Source organism: Denticeps clupeoides, chromosome 10 (genome assembly GCF_900700375.1).
Source record: "Denticeps clupeoides chromosome 10, fDenClu1.1, whole genome shotgun sequence".
In the NCBI taxonomy this organism is placed as follows: domain Eukaryota; kingdom Metazoa; phylum Chordata; class Actinopteri; order Clupeiformes; family Denticipitidae; genus Denticeps; species Denticeps clupeoides.
This window is the reverse complement of record NC_041716.1, coordinates 7545825-7571303: the sequence shown is the minus strand read 5'-3', so window position 1 is coordinate 7571303 and position 25479 is coordinate 7545825. Positions and strand designations below refer to the sequence as shown.

General features: G+C 41.9%; 1 protein-coding gene across 2 annotated transcripts in view; it reads right to left on the bottom strand.

Moving 5' to 3' along the window:
* ajap1 (adherens junctions associated protein 1) overlaps window positions 1–25479 on the bottom strand; it is a 40755-nt gene that overhangs the window by 11760 nt on the left and 3516 nt on the right. For both annotated transcript variants that reach the window (XM_028994908.1, XM_028994909.1), the window contains exon 2: window positions 4100–4845. In XM_028994908.1, coding sequence (XP_028850741.1) covers window positions 4100–4845 — 746 coding nt within the window. The remainder of the gene's footprint in view (window positions 1–4099; window positions 4846–25479) is intronic.

The following is a 25479-nucleotide window of genomic DNA, read 5'->3' as shown; positions in this document are numbered from 1 at the left end:
CTGCCCCTCCCTCCATCAATCTGTCCTCCCACGTTTCTCCACCTGGGAAAGTGTGGCCCTTTCATTCTGCCCTGCTGATGATTTGCAATTGGCAATTAACACTTGTGTCAAAGTGTCAATCTTGCTTTATTCCCACTGAGGTACAGCGACTCAAAACACGGAGAGAGAGAGAGAAAGACGGAGAGAAAGACACGAGAAAACGTGTGGAAAGAACAGAAGCAAATATTTTAAACACCATCTTCCTCAATGTCAAAGGCATCGTCCAACTCCCACACCCCACCCCGATATGGCAACGGTCCACCATGAGAAGGGAGGTGGAGAGACTTCTGCTACGATGCACAATCCCGATAGTATTACCCTTCAACATAATTCTTTACCTGCGGTGATGTCTGTAAACATTATACCATCCCACAAAATGTGCTTTCAGGGAAGTGCAGGCAGGCACTTGAACAATAAATAATATATTGAAATGTATGCTGTCTGTCATGTTTTTATTTTTTTATTATTGCCAATGGGAGCTTTATGTAAATCATGTTTTGGACCAATAAATAAAATGATGCCATGCTATTATACTTCAGAGCATAATTCTTTTGCAATCACAGGAAACGTTAGATTTTTTTCAAATTAAATTTCTTTTACGAGACACTACACCCCCTCACTCATAAAGCGGCAATAATTTTTTGGTCAATTTTTTCTTGACATTATTCCACATGATCACATGACTCTTAGATTAAAACATATTTTCGAGCTTTGCAATTAAAAGTTTTTTTTATGCATTCGGTCCTAAATTACGGGGTTATTTTTTAGTTAGTGTTCAATTAACCTCTATGCTTCTGGAATACGATAACAAGCTCTGAATCATTAGCAGCAGGTTCTGCCGTCGTTTTAATCATCTCACATGCACACTAACTCTGACAGGCCCATCTGCGTGGCTGTGAAACAGCACCGCCCTCACCAGGAACAATCAGCGAGCATCTGGACACTCCTGAACCGTAAATACCCTCTCATACAGTAGCCCTCAGACTGCTGAGTCACCGGCATCCACAGAACCCAAACAGAACTTCTTTTTCACCGGCTCAAGGTCCTCAAACTTTCCGTGTGTTCACATGGCATTAGGGAAAAGTGTGAATTTACAGGCATAACTGAAATCATAGTAAATCACATTAAGACAGCCCAAATTAGAACAGTTACATGGGCTTTGACCCTGGTTTGCCAAGGGTTGCCGGTTCGAATCCCAATCCGCCAAGGTGCCACTGAGGTGCCACTGGGCAAAAGCACCCTCCCCACACACACGATTATGGGTCCCTTTCCTTACCTGCAAGGTCAACTACTGATAAGATGATAAGTCATCTTGCCGAAGATGGAAGAGAATTGATTTTGGTGCTTTCCAAGCTTTTAAGAAATCGCGGTAGTGGCAATGGGTTTGGACAGAGGATGTCTAGTACTGAGTCACTCTGGCAGGAAAATCTTCGCATTGGAGATGGGATAATGCACAGCATGATCCACACCTCTGCTCTAATGGGCTTGTTTGTTCCTGCGTGGGCCAGAGACATTTCCCATTAAGACCACGTTGTGTTGATGGATATCTCCATTTAAGCGAAAATGAGTTTTTTTTACATTGTTAGGGTCCTTCCATCTGACACAGATAACCAGAGGTGGCACCTGTGCTGTTTACTACCCAGAGTGATACCTCTCTGTCACCTGGGTGTAATTTTCTGTGACTGTCCTGGTTTGTTCCAGACCTGCCACCCAGGAAACGATAAGACCACGATCTGATTGGGCTGTCAGGCTGAAGTAGACATGATTGGCCCAAGGATTTCTTCAGAGCCTGGCCTGTCATCGACACTAACAAGCCTCCCCCACTGCACCAATTAAGCCCTGTTCAGTGTAAAATATGATAAAGAGTCACAGCAAAAAATCCACAAAGCAGCAGTTATGCTTTGGCCTTGGACGTCGTAAAGGGCAAATCGCTTCCCACATCAGATGAGGTGGAAAAGCAGATTCACAAAGGCAAGCTATTCATGATGATATACCTTAGTGTTTTATCATGTACACTGTGCGTTACTGTATGCATTTCAAATCAACCCAGGTCCATTACAGGAGATGTGTTTAACAAAGCAAATGCAGAAAAATTAAGCATGTAAATGTTTTACTCCTGATACTGTACAGACACTGTAAGACTATGCAGACATTTTCCTCCTCTGTAATTTAAAGGCTAATGCCACTGTTTGGCTGGCCTTCTCTGAAACTGTGGAGAGTGAGCCTCTTAACTGCTGAATTGGGGGTGTTAATTGAAGTCATGTCTGCTCAGGTTAACATAAATCTACTTTTATTACTGTGTTTTATAGGCAACTTTAACCGACTGGCCACGGTACACATTTGTATGGAGAAATCTAGTCAAGGTTCATAATACATGGCAGAATTGCATAACACGAATCATGACTATGAAACATTTATAACTGTGAGCTCCATGAGACAGCCCTCATATTGACTTCCAAAATATATGCCTCCAACATAGGATTTCCATTTAACTTTTTTTCTGCACATCACAGTGTTGTTGATTCCATTTTGCATGCCTGGATTTCCTATTTAGGGTAATTGGGGCTACGAACGCAGACAACCCCTTGACAGGGTACAACCCATTTCAAAAAGTTATTATGTGAATTAAATGCACATTTATTCTATTGGTATACAACACAACACAACACAAAATCCCTTTGATCAGATATTAATTTACCTAAACCGTTTTAGTTTTGAAACTGAAGTGATTGTCATTGTGTAACACTACAGCACAGGGAGCAAGGTGCACCTCAGTGGCACCTTTGCGGTCTGTTGCCTTGCCCACTAGGCCAAATACTGCCGCATAGTGAGCAGTGGGCAGCGATAAAAGGCGCCAGGGGAGCAGTGTGTGGGGACAGTACATCCCACGAGATCATAATATATAGCTCTATTATTATGGTCCAGCGATATGACATGCTGTTAACACACAAACTAAAGATCCCATAATGCAGTGCGCACTTTGCTGACAAACTGAGCCCCTGCACTAGGCCATCACTGTCTCCCCTGAAACCAACCCCCAGTTTGGTTTACACTTTAAGGTAGTCTTTTTGAAGGTCCATCTCAGAGTTACTGTTGAAGATTAGTTTCACTATTGTCTAAAACTTTAGTATAGTGTATATATGTAATCAATCTACATGTCAAAATATTTTATACTGATAAATGAAATCCGAGAGTGTGGACACACTGCCGTTCTTCCAGGTCTGATCTGCTCAGGAAGCAGAGAGCCTCCTGGGGTGGGTATAAAAATCAAATACACACTAACACGACACAGTACAGCCTCATCAGAAAACCTGGCGTCATGGTAACTACTGTACATCCTACTCACTTCCTCAGAGGGACCAGCTACTCTTGACTAAATGCCTAGAAGGTGCTCAGGTCCTTCTGTAAGAACATCAGACTGTGGCTTCAGGCTGATCAGTGATCTACTGTGGAGTTCATATTATTTTCTGCAGCTTACTCATTATTCCTGCAAAGTTGTTCTGTTTGTACAGAAACAAAATTGACTTAACTGTAGGTGCTTAATTGTTTGTCTAGCCCAAATCACATAACATATTTTATTAGTTTGGGACCAAAGGGAGCTTTTCCAATCAGTGCAATCTCAAACACCCCTACTCCAGCACATCATCCCGACATGAATGTAAATCAGCATTTGCCTAATATTATGCTGTTTTGCCAACCACTGTGGATTCAAAATGTGTTTAACCAACCCGAAAATTTTCAATTTCCGGGGAAGGGGAGTGATCAAGATTCTGTTTCAAAACCCAGATTATGCTGACAAGTTTATTTGGGAGAGGCTGGGAGCGCCAATGCCAAAATTCATGATTTGCCTCAGTGTCAGAATTTGCATGGTACATCTTTAAGGCAGAACAATTACTTAGCCTGTGATGTATGGCTGGCTTTTAAAAGTCAATTGTGATAAGTGGACATACGTCATCAGTTCCTAAATGCTCCAATGACACAAAGCCAAATAAACCATGAACTTGCAAGGCTATCGACACAATTTCATACCAGCAAGTCAACCTTGCCATTGAAGAATTACCTGGCGTGTCTCCAACCTTTGGCGGTTTGACTGTTTGGGTGAAAGTGATGATTGGGGGAGTTGTGCTGAGTTTCCTGGGCTGCATGGTGGTCACCACCGCATATGTCCTTTTAGGGCTCTGGGTGGTTGTGGAGGTGGGAACCGTGGTGGTGGTGGTGCTCAAGGCCTTTGTGGACAACGTGGTATTGGGCACAATTCTGTCCTCCTCCTCTACCTCTGCATCGACCCCGGTCGGCCCCCAGTCAATAAATCCTGCCACTGTGGTTGTCCTACCATCCTGGGAGTTGTCATATCCATCCAACAAGAGTTGCCTCCTCGACCTCGAAAAAACCCTAAAAATATCTGATTTTGTTCCCCCCAACAAGGCCACGGAATTCACTGTTGAGACACTGGAACTCGGTGGGCATCCCTTACAGTGCCTACTCTCCTTGAGCAGTCTCCGGAGCCTGTCTGTTCTGATCTTGGGGTCAGGGACTCTTTTGCTGGCCGACGGGGACAGGAACGGGTGCGGGGTGGGCCGCCGCGTTGAGCCCAGCGTCCTCCAGTGTGGTCCGACACTGGTAGAGTCCAAGAGTGGCAGGGAGCGAGGCCGGAGGCGAGGCACTGTTTTGGGTAGGAGCTTGAACCCGAGGCCTCGGCTGACAACGGGTGTGCAAAGCGACAGGTCCAAGGCCAGGTGGAGAAGGATGAGCAGGATCCACGTGCGACGGACCAGGGAGTCGCCACGCCTCAGCACCGACATGGAGCTGCAATGGGAAAGGCTCAGTCATTACAGGAAAAAATATATTGTGCCATATGGCTTAAACATAGAAAAAATAATATCAATCTTATTAGTATTAATAGGAGTTGGTACTAACATCCTTATATTCCCACCTTATTGTTATCTAGCGCCCCTTCTCACACTGCACTCCACAGATTATTAACTATTTTCTCGAAAAAATCTGGGTCCACACATTATCTGAAGCATTATCTGAAATGATGTCCTCCACATGGAGATGCAGAGAATGGCCCAAACGTGCCGCTCCCCGGTCTCACCCAACGTGTTCTCCTTGTTTGGCGTCTAGTTCTCCTCTGCGGTGAGTTAAACATGTTGTTGTTCTCATTTACATTTACATTTAAGGCAATTGGTAACAAATGTCTAACAAAACCCTTATAGAGAGCTACTTACAACGTGCTTTCAAGTTACCACCGATGAAGTGATCAGTTCTAGTTCATTAGGACCCTCAACTATGAATCTTTTTTCTTGTAGCTGCCTTATTTGGTTTTGCAGCTGCTGCGGCACAACCGCAAACACGTTTTAAGCCATTGTTGTATGTATGACTCATTTGGGGTTATAGGTCAGGTTTGAGGTTCAGCTAATGTGTCAGCATTTTCACAAAAAAAGCCGCTTTGCTGTTCACACAAATATGCAGAAAAGAGAAACTCACTGCTTTATAAAATAACAGTTCACATTTTCTGTGTAGACACAAGGCCAGATCGGACAGAAATGTTTTAGAGAAAAACGTTTTCATGTGGACAGGGCCTAAGACTAGAATAATCTTGGCTAGACTTAGCTTACTAATTAACACAATATAAAAAATGTTTGCATGACAGTAACAATGTATCTTAAAATTGTATTATCCCTTTTTGATTTAATTTTATTATGAATAACAATAATGACTTTTTTCATTGATTTTAAATACTCTCATATGAGTACTCCCAAACAAACATGTGAGCTAAACTACTGTAAGTAACCTTATTCCATTTGCATTTTGCTGTTCCCATGTCACAGCAGGAAGGTGTCTGTAATAAGTACCCAATTTCCAGATATTTCTGCATGGCCTCTTGGGCATTGTTCTGGTTTATGACTGACTAAACCTCCAAATTGAACTCCGATAATAATTAGTTTTACATTCCCCCTGCCCAAATTAGAAAGGTCAGACATTAAACACGAGTTAAAATGAAATTTATCGAGATCAAAGCCTTACCACCGACAGCCCAGTAAGAAATTTCCGGTTGATTTATTAGGCTGCTACGTTGAGACTCCTGAACAAAAGCTTATTTAAACAATAATAATGTGCAGCATAATTGATCAAAATCAGGCTCTCAGAGAAATAAGGACCAACTGGTAAGTGTTAAGACCTCTGCACAATTTATTGAAATAAAAAAAATTAATTAATACATATAAACTTGTTGATAACCATTACAGGCTGTTGTGGTCTGTAGTGTATATGTTGATACTCTAACCTACAAATCCCAGAGGCATTAGTGCTGTCAAGTCAAAATCTGACATCTGGTTTGCAACTGTACCAATTCAACTGTTCATAAGCAAAATGATTGATTTTGCAGGCGGAACAGCTTCATCAAGGAACATCCATAATCATTGCTGTCCTCTGGCAAATCGAAACTCGAGTCAAAGGTTAATTTGGAAGGATTAATGCACGGAGGTAAGTCCAAGTGGATTCACCTGACAACCAAGAATACACACTCACTCTTACTTTCATACTATGTGACAAAAAAACTATTGGGCATATGTCAGTCAATGTATGAATCGATGATTCTTTCCAAACGGGCACATATCCTGAGAAATGTGTGGAAGTGGCCTGGTTTCAGCAGTGAAAGCAGATAGGAACAAAGTGTGCTGGACGAGCTGAAAAGAGCTGAAGGAGGGAAGTAAAGGTCAGCAGTGGCTTTGGAATAATGTGGTAATTATCTGGGACATCACCCACACATGGTGCTCCATTAGGCCTGTGGAATCTACCTACCCCCCAGAGATCTTTTCACCATTTCTTCATATTCACATGACCATTGTAGGTACATTCAGAGGTAGACAGGCGCCTGACTGGCCTGCAGCTACACTGTCCCATACATGGCAAGCTGTGATGCTCATTGTGTTCTGACACCTTCCTGTTTTTACCAAGGGAAGCTCTGACCCAGGGTATGTCTCAGTTTGGGAGGATGTTGCAGCTTTCATGGACCTAACACAGCTATGGGTCCAGCCATAACTTATTTATAAAAATAGTTTTAAACCCTTTTATCCAAGGGAGCATTCAGTTTAAAAGGGAAAATCCATGCAATGAATTGCAATGCAGCTGGACTTTTTAATCTCAGTGGTAGATCAACAAACTGTTCTCCCCCCTCTGAACAGCATGTTTTCAGAGGTCGACTGCTCTGTATGACAGACCAAGGAAATACTTTGTACCCTCGGCCATATGGCTTTATAACTCCTCCCTGCAATGGAGGGGTGAAACTGACCACTGGGTATGATGCTGCCTCCTGGGCTTCTGTTTACTGGCTATGACTGACATTATGTAATATGTAATTAGAGCTGAAATTTTTATTTATTTTTAATCGCACATTAACACCGTATTTTGCTTATATCGTCGTTTTATTATTTTGATAACCCTGAATGCACATACATATAAACCTTGGGTCACAGAATGGGTGGTATATTGATGAGTACTGGCTTGGGATGGCTTCATTTTGAGTTTCACAAAAAGAGAACAGAAAAACGTAACGGAAATGGCAGCGCGCAGAGACACAGCGGCACGGTGACGCTGTGAGACCAGACAGCCTCTATTGCCTGGACATGTCCTCTTTGAGACCTGGAAGTACAGAATTTTGGCTGAGAATTGTCTTGAGCTGTTTTGAGCTGATTAAACCTTCGATACGTTTTGGGCATCCTACAAAACCCATTCTCTTCCATCCTCATTATTTTGGATTTTGTTGTTATTCTTCTGTCTCTAAACCTACCATTGAAATTATGGACTGGAAATTATCACCTCCTTGTTAGTGGGCAAACTTACAAAATCAGCAGGGGAGCAAATACTCACTTTTTCCACTGAATATGTGTGTGTGTGTGTGTCTGTGTATGTCATACTATTATTTGTGTATGCTTTTAATTTTAAATTTTTAAATTACACATATATGCTACTATCCAGTAAAGCTGAAAATTATTCATCCTACGAGTCCTTCTCGTCCAGAGAAACAAAGGACACATTTCAAATATATCCAACATCAATCCGACCCATTGACAGATGCCATTGTAACCAGATAATCAATAGTTTTAATGTTGTGGCAGATGGGTGGAAGAGGTAGGTGGATCACGGCGCAGGGACTGGAGATGATTTAATTGGGTCAGGAACTCTGGGTCAGATCATCATCAGAAGGGTCACTCAGCTCCAACACAAAGCCCCCCTCTGGCTTACTGGGACCAGTTTCCATAGCCACTGATTACCTGTGTGCTGCTGTGGACACATCAGACAGTTCATCCCTCTTCTATTAGATTGCGACCTCCATAGTGATTGTGTGGAGATGTCTTGTGTGTGTGGGGGTATGTGTGTGAGTGTGTTTGTCAGTTGCTTTACCTCAGTATCTGGTTTTCCAGTCATCTATTGAAAAAAGGATGAAAAAAATTTAGATCAAGGCGGAAATATGTACCTCTCTGATGCGCAACAGACAGCAGCTATGCAAGCTGGCAAATTTGTTGAGAAACACAACACCACCAGGCTCCTAAAGCAAAGACGGAATGGCATCCGTCACACTTTCCATGTCATTTGTGCCATTGTTCAAATGGCAGCTTGTAACGAGACACTTGACAGTCACTGACGTGTCAAAACAACATCAAATGCGCCATTATCAGCAACAGAGGGAGTGCGAGCGAGAGGCCTAACAGAATATGTGCAACGCAGTGTCACCAAGCTAACAAAACCGAATTCCGTTACCACACTTATGCATTGATTTTGACATTTATGGCAATGAGGCTTCGTGCCCCCGTCACAGTAAGGTCACAGGAAACGAGGTCACCGCATCTTCAGATATCCTGTTCCAGATAAATAGGCAAAAAATTACTTTTTTATGAATCCCCTCCCCCCTTAAAAAAAGATCTAACGCAATCACGCAGAAAGGCACCCTCCATTTGATATGCACCACGTCACAAGGAACAGAGCAGGCTAAGTTGATTGCAAACAATATGCATTATTCAGCAACTCTTTGGATATCCTGAGCACTGTCTAGTTCTACCGCAGGAGGGGATCATGCAGGAATGAAATTACTTTCTCTAAACTACAGAGCATCGCATTAATTGGTCGCCAGGCCTCTGCAGAGGACTCTGGCCTGAAGGTCAGCCATTTTAGGATGTAGATTTAGTTCAGCCTTTTGAATTAGATAAGTGAAATTCTGACAGTACACGCACAGACACACACACATTTTATCTGCATGCATGTTTAGCAAGTCACTAAAGATCTTGAAGCACAAGCTAAAAACCTACCTTTTTAGGAAATACGTAGACTAAAAAGAGCTCTTACGTACACCTCCTAAAAAAATGAAGTTGTTAAGTGACTGGACTTAATGAGGGCTTTCTATGATGGGTATTTTAAAGCACTTATATACAGTGGATACAGAAAGTATTCAGACCCCTTTAAATTTGCCACTGTTATATTGCAGCCATTTGCTAAAATCAAGTGATTTTTTTCCCTCATTAATGTACACACAGCAGCCCACATTGACAGAAAAACACATTTTTACAGATTTATTAACAAAGAAAAACTGATATCACATGGTCCTAAGTATTCAGTCCCTTTGGTGTGACCCTCATATATTCAATTCAGGCGCTGTCCATTTCTTCTAATCGTCCTTGAGATGGTTCAATACTCTATTGAGGTCTATAGCAGTCGCTAAAGCATTTCACTGCATATTATACCATGTATGACTGTGTATGTGACAAATAATTTTGACATCTAAGTCCAGCTGGGTTTGATTATACTGGTTGGACTTGATTAGGAAAGCCACACCCCCGTCTATATAAGACCTTATAGCTCACAATGCATGTCAGAGCAAATGAAAATCATGAGGTCAAAGAATTGTGGCAAGGCACAGATCTGGCCAAGGTTACAAAAAAAACTTCTGCACTTAAGGTTCCTAAGACCACAGTGGTCTCCACAATCCTTAAATGGAAGACGTCTGGGACGACCAGAACCCATCCTAGAGCTGGCTGTCTAGCCAAACTGAGCTATCGTGGGAGAAGAGCCTTGGTGAGAGGGGTAAAGAAGGACCAAAAGATCACTGTGGCTGAGCTCCAGAGATGGGAGAAAGTTGTAGATGGAAGCCCTGCAGCCCTGATGGAAGCCTCTCCTCAGTGCAAGACACATAAAAAAAATACCTGTAGGACTCCAAGACTTTGTTAATAAATCTGCAAAAATGTCAACAATTCTGTGTTTTTCTGTAAATATGGGGTGCTGTGTGTACATTAATGAAGAAAATAAATAATTTAAATGATTTTAGCAAATGGCTGCAATATATGAATACTTTCCGTACCCACTGTAAGTTGCTCTGGATAAGAGCTTCTGCCAAATGCTGTAAATGTAAATGAAAAAAAAATGTGCCAATTACTTTTCTAAATAGTTATATTTTTTATATATTTTTATTATTCCATATTTTTTATTTGCCCCTACAGCCTGATTCTGACAAAATGCCCAAAATGCTGTAAACCACTTGTGGATGTTATACATGAATTCTGCCTTTATATCAGACGTCAGATCCCAGGCAGAAAGAAATTCAAATGTTGCTGCGTTAATTGCAGAAAATAATTTAGCAAACACCCTGGTCCACAGCCACTTACAAATCAGTAGTTACAGGGACAGTCCCCATGGAGTAACTCAGGGTTAAGTGTCTTGCTCAGGGACACAATGGTAGTAAATGGGGTTTGAGCCTGGGTCTTCTGGTTCATAGGCAAGTGTCTTACCTACTAGGCTACTACCACAACATATACTAATATAAGAAAAAAACAGGTCCCCTATCATGAAATTTTCACTTTCTGAGATTATTGACATTTAATACGATTTCCCTGGCCTATGGTCCTGCAGTGGCTAAAAATGCCGCTAGGTGTAAAGAGTGCTTTGGTCATTTGGCCATTCATCTGGTCATTCACCATTCATGGAGAGGCAGCTCAGGCGGTCGGATCTGGAATTTGTCATAATGTTACCTTTCATTTCTCATGCTTTTCCCACCCCTCTAATTCCATCATGTGGGACACAGTTGAAAGCAGGTTCACACTGAGAACATGTGACAGACGTGACTAAAATATAGTCTGGAGATGCCGTGGAGAACGTTCTTCTGCCTGCACCATGTTCCTCCAGCATGACTGGTTTGGCAGTGGGTCAGTAATGGTGTGGGGTGGCATTTCTTTGGGGAGCAACACAGCCCTCCATGTGCTCGCCAGAGGTAGCCTGACTGCCATTAGGTACCGAGAAGAGATCCTGAGACCCCTTGTGAGTCCATATACAGCTGGCCCAGGGTTCCTCTTTAATGCAAGATGATGCTAGACCTCATGTGGCTGGAGTGTGTCAGCAGTTCCTGCAAGACAATGGCACTGATGCTACGGCCGTACCCCAAACCTGAATCCAGCACATCTGGGACATCATGTCTCACTCCATCCACCAATATGCTTTAGTCCAGGTCTGGGAGGAGATCCCTCAGGAGACCATCCAGCACTTGGATTGTAGCCGTTGTAGGGAGGTCATACAGGCTCGTGGAGGCCACACACACTACTGAGTCTCATTCTGTCTTGTTTTAAGGACATTACATCAAAGTTGGATGAGCCTGTCTTTTCACTTTAATTTTGAATGTCACTCCAAATCCAGACCAAGGTTGATAAATTTGATTTGCATTGATAAATTTTGTGTGATTTTGTTGTCAGCACTATATAAAAATTAAGTCAGATCTAGGATGTCCCTTAATTTTTGGAGCAGTGTACATATAGACTGCTCAACACACACACACACACACATATATTGGGGAAAGGGGGCAAAAACGTGTGTTTGCATGATTGCGTCATAGAAAATGGAGACAGAATGCAGCCACTGAATCATTTCCTTTACAAGAACCTCAGTTGTTTCTGTGAATGCCTTAGTTAATTCAGATGATTTTGATCATACTTTCTACACAAAATTTATTTGCATGAATGCTTCTTTGCACAAACATGTTTCAGAAAACTCTGTAAATGATAAAAGAAAAAAATGGTGATGGTGGCCTAATTTTGGGATAATCTATGACTCAGACGTGGAGCTAAACTCTTTAATGCTGTGTCACAAATACATAATACTTCTGGGCATGATCAAGACAAGCTCACGGCTAATCTGTTTCATGCTCAGCATGCCAATTCATGATTTAAAAAATAAATTAAGAATGATATAAATAAGTATTTTTTCGCCTTGCCTGTACTAGCTGTTGTCACAAACAGATTCTAAAACGATTAAAAATCAATTTACCTAAAGTGAAGTAGCGGGAACGGAGAAGGACTTCATTTATTTTCGCCTAAGGGTGAAAATGCATTTGAAAGGAAAAAATGCTGTTTAGAATATTTAGTGAGTAATTAGTGTATTAATCACACATTAATCATTTTGAGTTATTGGTCCTCAAAGCCTTTTATCTCAGAATGTAATAAATATTCTTGTCCCATCGTGGTATTATATCATTCATTATCCCTGTTATCTTCATTATAATTGTCGAGCAGTTTGTCAAAGACCTGTGTGCACAGACGAATACATGAAAAAACTGTCAAAAAATGTAAACCTGTCAAAAACGTAACAAAAAACCAAACATCACTTTTAAAGATATTAAAAAAACAACATTCAAATGCATGTGTAATGGAGTAATACCTAAAATTTTATATAAAGTTAAAAAGAAGTAACCTTGCCCACCAGACAACATGACTGCATGTTCACAGTCTGTCAGCCCCATCTAGTGGTGCTTCCTTAAATGACACCAAATTTTGCTAAGCTTTCGAAACTTGTCAGGATTCGTCTAGTAGCACCTGTTTAATTAAAAAAAATCTTAAAATATTTACAATGCAATCAATACAAATCCTAGTGAATATATAAAGAATATGTTTACAAAGATCTATACACAAGGATAAGAGGGATAGGGGTAGGTTCATGTTTTGTGACAGGGTGCTTCAGATAGTGCTGACAAAGAACCTATGACATTTCCTTTGCTTGCCATGCTGGTGACGACAGGCATGCAGACCTTCACACGCACACATATAAACAAACGACTTGTTCCACGTACAAGGGAGACACCCCAGGCAATCTACCAGCTCTGCCACCCTCACTCTCTCTGCATCATGACGTCAGCGTGGAAGTGAGGCTCCAACTGCAATCACTCAAAAGAAGAAGGTAAAGAGCTCCTGTTAGCTGTGGGGTTAGATCTCTGATGCAAAATGCGTGCTTAGATAGACCGGGTGCCATACTGAAGGAAAATGAGAGGGAGACCGCATTTGCAAAGCTGTCATCTGTCATGACGACAGTTGACGTCATGATGCAGATGAGCAGGGGCGTCGCTGCTGCATAATTGCATTGTGTGCATGTGAAGAGGTTTTCATTTAAAAAATAAATGTCAGATTTTTTATTGGGCTACATTTATTATTTAAATACGTGTACACAGAAACACACACACACACACAAGCCTAAACAGTCTACTTATTAAATTGTGCTTAAGAACATCAGGATTAGACAAGCTGCAGCACAGAGAAGTCTCCAGAAGAAACGGCATTCTGGTCTTGCAGATGTTAGTATTTGCTATTGATTAAATATTCTAAAATATTTATGTCCACCACATACATGTAGTTAAGGTTTGCATTAAATTACAAACCTAGTTATTGCAGATCATTACAGATGAATAATTACATATAGCTTAGCTGGTAGCAAACTCACCTATGAACCAGAAGACCCAGGTTCAAATTGCACTTACTACCATTGTGTCCCTGAACAAGACACTTAACAGTGAGATTTTCCAGGGGGACTGTCCCTTGTAACTACTGATTGTAAGTCGCTCTGGATAAGGGCGTCTGATAAAAGCTGTAAAATAATTACTGAAATAATAAGTAGGGGTCTATGTCTGTGAGGCTAATCCTTCGGCAGTAACGCTGTCTCCATGTAGTGTTGACTGAGCAGATAAATCATTATGCTGCGCCGCAGGTTGCGGTATGAGAGTTTGAATATGGATGCCGTTCGGCGCTTGAAATTTCACTGATTATTCCCTGGTTGATTGCTGGTACTTAAACTACCACCAGGATATTGGCAGTCGGATGCTGTTATGTCTGTGCACGGAAATGATTTGTTTCAAATGACCGAAAAAATTCCTTTTCTGCTTATTTTTTGGTACCGACATGCAATGTTTGTTCACTCTAAAAAGGGTTTGTATTTGATGTAAAAGAAGGAAACATACTAAATCAGTAGTTTCTTATTTTTTTAATCGTTTATTTTTAATTAATCTGTGTTTCTGTGAAAGTCTGCAGTTTATAATTATAATAATGGAGGTAATGGAGGTCTAAAATGGCCAACGAGTGCAGGCCACCCTCTGCCAGTAACCCCAGAAGAGGTGGCATGGAACGAAACCTGATGAGCCTGAATATGTAGAGCAAGGGCCACAGCCTTGATTTTTACTATTTTGTATTTGTAATTCCCTGTTAGGCCAGAGCTTTTATGAAAATGAGCACTTGACCCGGTGCTGATCAGACGGAGGCCCCGATGTGCGCACAACGAGTTTAATACACATTTTATGATCACCAGGCAGTCTTTTGAAATCAGAAAAAGTGACAATATAGCAAGCCAATACATGGCAGGATGTCCCATTTCCTATTGAACAAGTTGTTCATTTCATCCGTCCGTTCATGCTTTGTAGCGCCGATCCTTCTCTATGAGCAAAAACTTGACCTTACATCCGGAGATCAGAATGAAACAGGAATGTTGAAAATAGAAACATACCCCAGCATAAAGTAGATTCATTTTAACCTTTAAAAACCAAGAGAATAAAATGTCTAAGAAGGCAGCATAATGCACACCGGGGCTGCAGAACATTGTGTAAAAGTCTGCTTCAGACATGCAGAACCCGGCCCCTGATACCCAATTTTTATTTGCACCCTGATATTATGCCCTAATCCCATTGGCTGGGAGCTTAATAGGCTGCCTGGTGGTTACACTGACCTAAATAGGCTTGTACAGTTACATCGACAACATTAGTGGCGGACCAAATCACACATGACAAGACAAGATTATGACAAAAAGGTGTCCATGTAAACCAGACAGCTTCACTATATCATCTATTTGTTTTATAATATTATAAAATAAATTGTACATGGATGGACAGCACCTGTGGCAATGGGAATTATTTGACATTTGATTGACTCTGGTCAATAAAAGGAATAATAAAAAATGAAATAATGTGGCTTCCAATTATTCCCTTAAATCAAAGGTGCATATTGACATATAGTGACACGGCCATCAGTGAATTGATTGTTTTCATCAGCACCATCCCTCCTGTACGTGAGACTACATCTTTACTAAATAGTATGGGTGCTACTATACTCTGAATTGAAAACCTTTTTTTTCAGAAGTAAAATATTGAAAATTAATCTTTTGTTGCTGCTTTGACGATGCTATCTAGTCGTGGCATTCTGCAGACCATCCCCTTATGCATATCTTACATAGCAAAATTCTTCCTGCATAAAATAGATGAACTGTACTATGCATGACTGACATGTGCTGTACAGAAATTAGTTTTCTCTGTAATAGCAGCAGCCGTTTTCAACATTACAGCACAACAAAATATGTATGTATTTCTATAAAAAATGTGAAAATATTCAAATCAGTATGGCTGCAATATTTCATATTACTTTTATGAAGTAGTGAAACCTGAAATTTACCATTCAGAAACAGTACAGAGAACCGTATTCTCCCTACATGGAACTGGGGCTCGAACAAAACATTCACCTCTGCAGTTCTCTCCCAGCAGGCCCAGAGCAAATGTCCACGGAGGTGCACGCTCGCCTAAAATAGCCAGCAGGAAATAGACTGGGGCCGTGCATTTGCATTAGCTGGAGGAAGCTCTTGAGTGGCGGCGTGGCAGTCCAGCTCTTCTGGAGGGGGCTGGGGGGCGGTCAAATGTGGGCCGGGGAACAAGGACGTGCTTCTTTCATCTGAAACACAGAACCGCGGCCTCCTGGCAGACTTTGTTTGATGATGGCTGCTTCATCAAACAGCAGTTTTTTTTGGGGGGCTTTCTAAAGGGACATCTTTTTTTTTTTATTCTCCTGAAGCTCCAATGACGGATTTGTAACTGAAGGGCCGGTGCCACTGAGGTCCCCTTGACCAAGATACCGTCATGGCTGCTCAATAAGGGTGGTGGATGAAATGCAGAGGATATATTTTGTTGTGTGCACCATGTCCTGTGCTGCAGTGTATCATGATGACAAAAGCAATCACTTTCATGCCAAACCTTCAATAACAGGGCTTCCAGGTGATACATATAAAAACGCATCTCTTGCATGCCACATTTTACCCCTGATATCGTGATTTATAATAGGTAGGTGAAGCTATTCTCACATTGGCTTAATGTCTTAAAGTACATTAATATTTTCATTTCACCCTTTGGAGATTTAGAGTCTACTTTGCCTCTAAATGTGGTGTGGGAACAAACATCATATATATACATGTTTATGAATATAATATTCATGTAATAGAGCTAGTGAGCATAAAGAATATTCAGGCCATTCAGGAATATTGCCTGTGAGCCTGCCTGAATGCCTCACCTTTATCTTAAATGGCATGCAAGGAGGTTGCTTTTATCTGCTCTCCCACCAAACCGCTGGTATTAATATTCCCGTGTTTCCGCTTCACGGCGCAGCCGGCATGGCGAAAGCACGCCACTCCCAACGAATACGCCGCGAAAGGCTGCGAGACATGATGTCAGACCAGCATATGCCTCGCTGTGCAGACTTCACATGTAATCTCTGTTTGCGAGGTGGGGAGGTGATGCTTACTTCAGAATTGGGAAGGTCCCAGTGCATTTTTAATGTCTATAAACAACACTGTACTCACAAAACTTAAATACTCAATTCCAAAGCATCACAATAATAAAAAAATAACATATAATATCATGATGGCCAATTTTCTTGCCTTCTAAAAGATGGATTTAAACATTTATTTCTCTGTATATCTATATTCAAACATTTATAGCATTATGATGTCTTAAAGTATACATGAGTCTAACACTATTATTCTTGCACCCTTCTGAGCACCAGTAATAGTGCCGTCTATCCTTAAGGCCAGCTGACCCAGAATAATCACTGTGTTCAAGGCGGGGTCAGCAAAGATGCATGTTAAATCCGGGATCGCCTGAAGCAGCAGAACTGGACCCTTAAGCGTGCGCTCCTCTAATGTGACGGAAATGATGAAATCACCAGACGTTTCCGCCGCATCCACACCGTATGCTTTTCTGCGCTCTCGCACAGGACCAGTTTACACTTAAGGAATCATACACCATAAACAGCTATGTTTTTAGTACGCGTTATTAATGCTGAAGCTACAGGAAATGTATATGCAAGGGGTGTTTGGTTCTTGTAGAGATGACAGGCCATCACAGGAAATGAAAATGTGACTTGCAGTATCCTGGTTTCACATCATTCACCACAGCAGCCTTTGAACTGGATGCTAATGGGCCGACTGCAGTGATAACATGAGGGGGGGTGCGCAGAGACCTTTTTAATCCTGATGAAGGAATGCAGAGATGCAGCATAAATACCGGCGCCTGAGGACGGAGCCTGGAATCAATTCACGGGCTGTAAAAATAGGAAGCCGCTACCCAGCCTATAATTTAAGGAGTATCTTGTACTATCGGTGATCAATGTCTTTTTCAATACGAGAGGTTTTATGACACATAACAAATGATTCAAATAAGTGATGAAAGTTTGGGGGGGGCAGTGTGTATTTTTTTTTACTTTTTTTCTCACACATTTTCTTTTTAAATGTGAAACTTTACATGCATAAATGTATAAAGGTTACAACAACAACAGTGATCAGAAATATGTTATAATTGAATTCTGTGGTGCATTCTATTTCTATTTCTTATGCATTGAAATACCTTAGTGGGTAAGACACTCATCTATGAACCAGAAGACCACAAAGTCACAGGTTCACACCCAACTACCTACCATGTGTCCCTGAGCAAGACACTCAACCATGAGTGTCTCCAGGGGGACTGTCCCTGTAACTACTGATTGTAAGTCACTCTGGATAAAGGTGTCTGATAAATGCCATAAATGCACATTAATAGGGTTCAAATGTGCAAAATAAAACCAAATGTTCAATTTGGAAAAAAAAAATTAATGATAGACGGAGTCCACACAAATCCACAATGGGGAAACTAGAATTAGAACCAAAGTTAGAAGAAACATCAAAAGTAATATTACAATTCAGGCCTTGTTAGATTAGATTCCTAAAAATGACTTGGTGAATCCAGACCAACCTATCCCATAATTCATTCAGAGGTCGTTTTACAGAACAAAGCTATTACATGGCAGAATGGCCAAGGAAAACCGTTGTGAATCAGATAACCCATTGTTCCTTCAGATAAAAATGGAAAAACTAATGAAAATAATAATTTTAACACAGTATTTATCCATAGTCTAGACTTTTCAATGAACTATGCACCGATGTTCAAAGTATGAAGCCCACGACAGTAGAGGGCGCTCTAGGTCATGCCCTCCTGGCTCTGGCTCCCGCCCTGTGAAATTCTGACCCTGATTATGTTGAGCTGCCTGTTTTATAATGTCTACTCATTTCTCATTACTTGTGTTCTCCTGTATAGACGCCTGGCGCATGTGTCACATACACGCAAAAGGCCTGCTGTTTATTACAAATGTACATCTATTATTATGTGCAGGAGCAACCCCACTCAGGAAGTTCCTGGTCGTTACTGACATTAATTACACTGTAGTCATCTGAAGAAAAGAAAAAATGTTATTAAATGATGATGTCACTCTGGGGTATACGCTGAGCCACAATTGTACGCAACATGCCAGAATTGTTTCTCTGCAGAGATTGTGGCACATGTTGAGACTTATGTAAGAAACTCACTGAACACTCGACGCACGAAAACAAGACCAGACTGAAGCGGCCCTCAAAGCAAACAAAGGCACAAATGAGAGCGCAAAGGCACAAAATCGCAGGCACATCAGACTTTGTCTTGGCTGGTTTTGATGGTTTAAAACAATAATCAATTTCTTTCTCTTCCATTTACTACACTTTCGATGGCACTTCATGCTGCCAGGAATGCCAAAATGCATCCCTGAGCCGCCTGCACAAATCAAGCTCCGAGGTGGATCAGAGCCAAGGTCCACACTTACATCTCGAGTCGTAACGCAGCCCACACCGCTCACAATTTACGAGCGCCGTGTCATGGAACCCGACGATCCATTTCTCGAAATGTAATGACGCAAATCCAGCCTGAAGTTCACATTTAAATATTCCAGCCCCTCAAAGCAGCACCCCAGCCATGAAGTTCACCTCCTGGTCCGGTGACCTTTGAAATTGTCAAATAATCACGGTCTCTCTCGGAGAGATCAAGTGCCACATTAAGTCAGACTAACGCATTCGGCTTGACGCCGTGCTACTTGTCCCAGGCATGACCCGCCCTCCAGTTGGTTCACATAAAGGCTGTTGGCAGAGGTCAGCGTCACAGCAATTAGAGGAACATTTCTAATCGCACCAAACCACAGGAATGTTTTCCAGGCATAAAATGGATAAATTAATAACAACCACACCCACATTCTGCTATTCATCATGTAACTTAGTTGGATAAGAGACTGAAATGGCTACTTTGCAATATTTTCCCCGTAAAGTTCATCTACATGTTGTTAACATTACGTTGTTTTGTTTAAAGCTTGTGACAGACACAGTTTACATGGAATGGACAGAGACGGTTTAATAAAGTTTTAGTTTGATTTGGGTTTGAAATACAACAATATTGTATTAAGTTTAGCAAGTCAAGAAATCGTGATATGTACGTGGCAAATGAAGAGAATTCTGAAGATGACTGGACTCCACCGACGATGATACACCAACACATTTATCTCGTGTGCTGGATTTAGATCATATGTGGGAATGAAACTAAACTTTTCCTTTCATGTAGGCCAAAGGGCAGAGCTCAAGCTACAGTGACTCGCTCCCTAGTCAGCATAGTCATATCAGCAAATATCTTAAAATTTTGTAAATTATAAACTGCTATGTTGCCACTTTTTCTTCAGTTTTGGTCATTTGACCATGCTGGTCAAACACTTACATTTTGCATGCAGGGAAAAAGGGGAAATTACCTGTATGAGTAAGTAATTTAAAAAGACTGTGGGTGAATGTGGGGTTAAAATATTGAGCACAGTTTTAAAGTTCAATATCACTGTATCCATATTAGGTTCGAGATTGGGCTCAGCTTTAACAACAGGAGATTTCTGAAATGTTTGGAAGCTTATCCTGAGAGGCACTTTCATGCCAAAGTAACCCGCTGGCAGTGACGTGTCAGGATTCTGACAAGGCCGGCAGATTTTGACACGTGTTGACCCAGGGTGGTGCTGACAACAACTGTTTCTTCCGCCTTTCGTATCATCTGATCAACTATCCAGACAGATCTTAATCAAATGGGAATAGTTTACAGTTGGAGTCGGAGATGCAGCACCACAGCCAACACAGTTGGGGCATAATGGCTACACACAGCCTGTAAGAATAATGGAATTTGAACCCATGAGAGCCTGCTTTGGTCCATGTACGTACTGCACTAATAGAGGTTCATTAGTTGGACATGACGTGATGAAGCGTTGAGGGGATTCATGTTGCAGCTGAACAGTCATTAAATACATTCCATTTGTCTCATAAATAAACGATGGCCAACATGTAAAACCTCCTGTAACATTTAACACTGAAACCTATTCACAACTACTTCTAATCCATGACTGTGACAAGAACAACTAACCTGTTTCAGCACCATGGATAGCGACAAATGAGCAGATTTTAGATAAAGAGCACATCCCAAAAAAGTCTGTGTGGATTCCAGCAGGTCTTTCCTGCATAATAGGAGTAACAGTAGGCCTGACAATTAATTGACCGTCATCCCCTCTTCAAAGGTCGTCACCCACTCATAAAACCCACATCAAATCTCCTTGGTCAAGATACAGCAGAAGGCTGATTTGTCATGCTTGGTCTGTGGTTGAGTGGAGCATTAGACCGTAGACCGTTATTTTTAAACCATATCTTTATAATGCAAAGGACACAGATGAAGCCCGATTATACATGAGAATTGTAATAAACAGTAAAAGTACTGTTCCATCCATCAACAAAGTAAGCACATGGAAAATGTCCACCTGGATTCAGTCTTCAAAACTCAGAGTAACCATTTTATTTATGCTTTATTCATTGTTATTTAGTATTAATTATGCTATACAAAAGATCTATTGGATCATCCAAAATTGAAATAATTTCACCCTGTTGCATTTTCATGAGTGACCCATGGGTTCCTGGTTATACTGTTGTTATACTGCAGGCAATGAGCTCCTCCACACTCCTATTCCATGTGTTTATAACATGTGCCATCAACGGCCTGTAAATGTTGATGATGTTTGGTCATTTCTGTTTTTTTAAGAGCCGTTTTTATGCATAGCAACTGAGAGGTAGTTTAATTTGTACTGTAATTTTCTTCTAAAATGATCATGGCCTGTGTGTCTGACCTGATTCAAATGTGGAGGTCTTCTGTTCGAACCGCCTCTATAAGGAAAGTGTGTAGAATAATGAATAAAAACACCCACATCTAATTACCATATATCCATATACTTACAATACTTAAAAAGACTTGAAATCAGTTTAATCAATTTAAACTATCATTCAAACATTTAGACATATACACTCATTTATGGGTCTTGCATAATTTATATTATAGAACAAAACTAAATACACAGGACACTGTGAGGTTATGTAATTAGCAAAAACAATTGCAAACAACAGTCTGTTTCAAACAACTGTTTCCAACAGTCCTGAAGGTTTATGCTGAACACTTTCTTATCATTCACTCATCTTAATGAGCATCTCATGAAGCAGCTTTCGATGATGACAACAGTGAACAAAAGCAGCCAAGAAGGTAAAACGTCTGAAAGAAACAGATTCATCAGACATACTTCACTAGTCTCCTGCTACAAAAAATTCTAAATATTCTACAAAAGGCCTCCACCTCCACAACTGCCACAGAGTAGGTGCTTCCAAACTTTTAACTGGTACTATATAACAGTACACAGACAGGATGCAGCCGGGCGTTATCAAATTACAGTTTGTTTTATGAGAATAAATCGGTGCCTGAACTGCACCACTTGCTCTGTCTAGTTCCACAGAAGGCAGGTTTCCAGTCATAAAACACATAAGCTCCGAGACACCAAAAGTGCAGATATCCTCACATCTCCCCATTTTTTTTAAAAAGTGTTGGATCTGCAATTACTGCTTTCTTGGACTTGCAAAGGTTTGTGGCGTGCAAAAAAAAAAAAGGTGAGAAATGATGTGGCATGTGGAAATGGCTTAACTTATCCAGAACGCGATGTGGGCCTGTTAAATCACTCTTACCCCATTCTCCAGACTTCCAAATAGCATTATTTTCAATGCACAGAATTTCTCATAGGCCCTATATGGAACATATTAATGTGTTTTAATTAACTGCAAAGATTTTCATCTTTCGTAGAAAGGCCTGTGAATCAGTAAAGGCACCGGTTCTGAATGGTAATTACACACATTGCTTCAGATGGAGTGCAAGTTCCGTCCTCGTGGCTCGGGGACTGGTAATTATTTTATCTCTCTGTGAACAAAGCTATCAGCGTTCCAGTTAGGAATGGCGTGAAAAGGAAGGACTAAGCCCCTCACATCGGACGCCTCACTCCGCCCGACGGCTGAAACTACCCCCCGTCCGGTCAGAAGTTAAATGACCTGCAGGGTCCAAACAATTCAGCCAGTAAATTGGAATGCTGGGAAGTAAATCATACTCCGGCTGTACTTCTGTCCCCTTAATCCAGACGCTCGGGAGCTCAAGCGGCCCCGGAGCACGGCACTCTCTAATAAATATTGGAAGAGGCAGTTTAATGTTTCACTGCTACCCTTTCCAAGCCACATATGAAGGCAGCGCAGCCAATCGGAGCGCGCGGGCATGGCGCCCGCGAGGCCTGGCAGCAGCTGGTGCGCCGGGCCAGCGAGCCGGCGCTGCGTCAGGGCCGGGGGAAGTCTCAGCCCACAAACCAGAAGTTTAGGGTTTTCCAAGACGGAACGGCCAAGGGCATTTTAATGACCTATTAATTACTCCCACCGCACATTGTCTTCCGCGACGGCGTGCATGACCCAAATGCTTAAAAAAGCGGCGCATAGGCGGAATGCTAAACAAGCGTCCTTATCTGACTTCCAAGGGCGCCTGTTCGTGATCCCATCAATAGGTGGGACACTTTGTTGGTTTAATCTCGGCCGACGCTCAAAACGATGTAGTTACACCGACAGATAAACCTCCACCCATCCATATTTCATGTCAATATTTCCCAATCCACCGCAGGGCACACACACGCACCATTCATTCACACACTCACACACCTACAGACAAGTCCAGAGTCACCAGTTCACCTATAGTGCACATGCCTTTGGACAGCCGGAGGAATTCATGCCATTCTTAATAGAGAAAATATTGAACAAACCCAATCGAATCTGATCAGGCAAAGTGTTCGGCCCTAGATGATGACATGATGGACTTGTTGGAATGTTGTGGATAACTGATGTTTTCGTGTTGTGGTGGCTAATTCATTCTGGGTCAGAAATGAAATGAAACATAAGGAAACATTTCAAAACCGCTCTACTCTCTGTTAATACGTTCTGTAATATTTAAAAGACCTTAAATCACTTTAAATAAATGTCTCTAAGTGGCCAGGATTAAAAACATATGTAATTAGAGTGCACCAAAAGTATAGTAATATTTCTGCAAATCGGTGCCTGATCTTCCAAAGCACTTTGAACTGCAGAGTAAAACTTGCTCTGTCTAGTTCAACAGAGGGCAGGTTTTTCAGTAATAAAACCCATAAGCTCCGACACCACAAATGCTGATTCCCACACACAAAAATAAGTCATTAAAAAAACATTGCTGAATCTACGAATTACTGCCTTCTCAGATTGTGCTGTTGGGTTCGTGTTTCTTTCCCCACCATTATTGCCAGAAGAGGTAAAATTAGCACTTTTGAGACAAGAAAGTCAAGTGCTTGTGAAGCGCTGCAGCACAGCACACAGTGACACAACAAGATGTGTCTTCTGCTTTTAGCCATCACCCTTGGTGAGCAGTGGGCAGCCATGACAGGCGCCTGGGGAGCGGTGTGTGAGTGGCACCTCAGTGGCACCTTGGCGGATCGGGATTCGAACCGGCAACCTTCTGATTACGGGTCATTTTCAATGCCCGTAAATATTTATTAAGTAATTACTTTAGCGTGAAGGACGTTAAACCTAGGTATCCTTTACTCAAAATATTCCATGTAATATAACCAGACGTGCTTGTTCTCTTAAACGTGTTAAATAGATTGTAAAGTTTTGGTGTTGAGCAGTTGCAGCTCACTCGTTAATCCGCTGTGACGATAAATCTGATCTCCCGATTGAACAGAGGCGTGTGCCTTCCAGCACCCAGACTTTTGGACAGATCCCGCAGATCATCCCCGACACGATGACTGTCGGAGTCTCAAGTGCGTGCACATCTGGTGTGATGTATGCAAGGCTTGGATAATAGGTTTAATTGTGTGTATGTGTGTGTGTGTGTGTGCACTGTTGCAAAGCAGACACAATAAATCTGGAGAGAGCTTAGTGTGCCGGTCATGTTCCTGAACTTTCCAAAAGCCCGCGGTCTGGGGATTGTCGAAGGGTTGAGGCGTGTCGGCTCTGTTATTTTTGGACAGCCCTGCGCTCATGTTGGCTGAGGGTTTACTGCCAAATTTTGCTAAAAAAGCCCTTCATCTGTGCCCATTGTTGCATCGTCTGCAGAATGAACACGTTAATTAAGGTGCCTGGCGCTGGAACCAGTTCGGTTCGTTGGCTGTAACAAACGTGACTCGAAACAACTTTAAACAAGAGTTTAGCCAAAGACTCGTGCCTAATTTTTCAGAAGAAGTCGAATTTAAAAACCCCCAAAAAGATTGGATGTGTCTGCAGCTGTCAGGCGTGTTGTTTCAACACAGCAGCTGGTGCCACCACAGCTCGGTGGCCACCGGTTCTGCAGCTCTGAACCGACAACGCGACGCGACGTAAAACGCGCACGTCTCTCCGATAAAAAAAAAAAAAAAAAAAAAAACGTGCCGCAGCTCACGCCTGGCTGACTGAGAACGGCTCTCTGGAAGCTGACAGCTTCAACATTTACCGGAGGGGGGCTGGAGACGCGAAGCTGTCGTGCGGCGTTTCATCACGCGCAGCATGTGCGCGATCGTTGCATCTTTGTGTTCCTTGTTAAAGATGTCCAGTGATCCAATGCGCATATCGGAGCGGTGGTGGCCTAGCGGTTGAGGAAGCGGCCCCGTATTCAGAAGGTTGCCG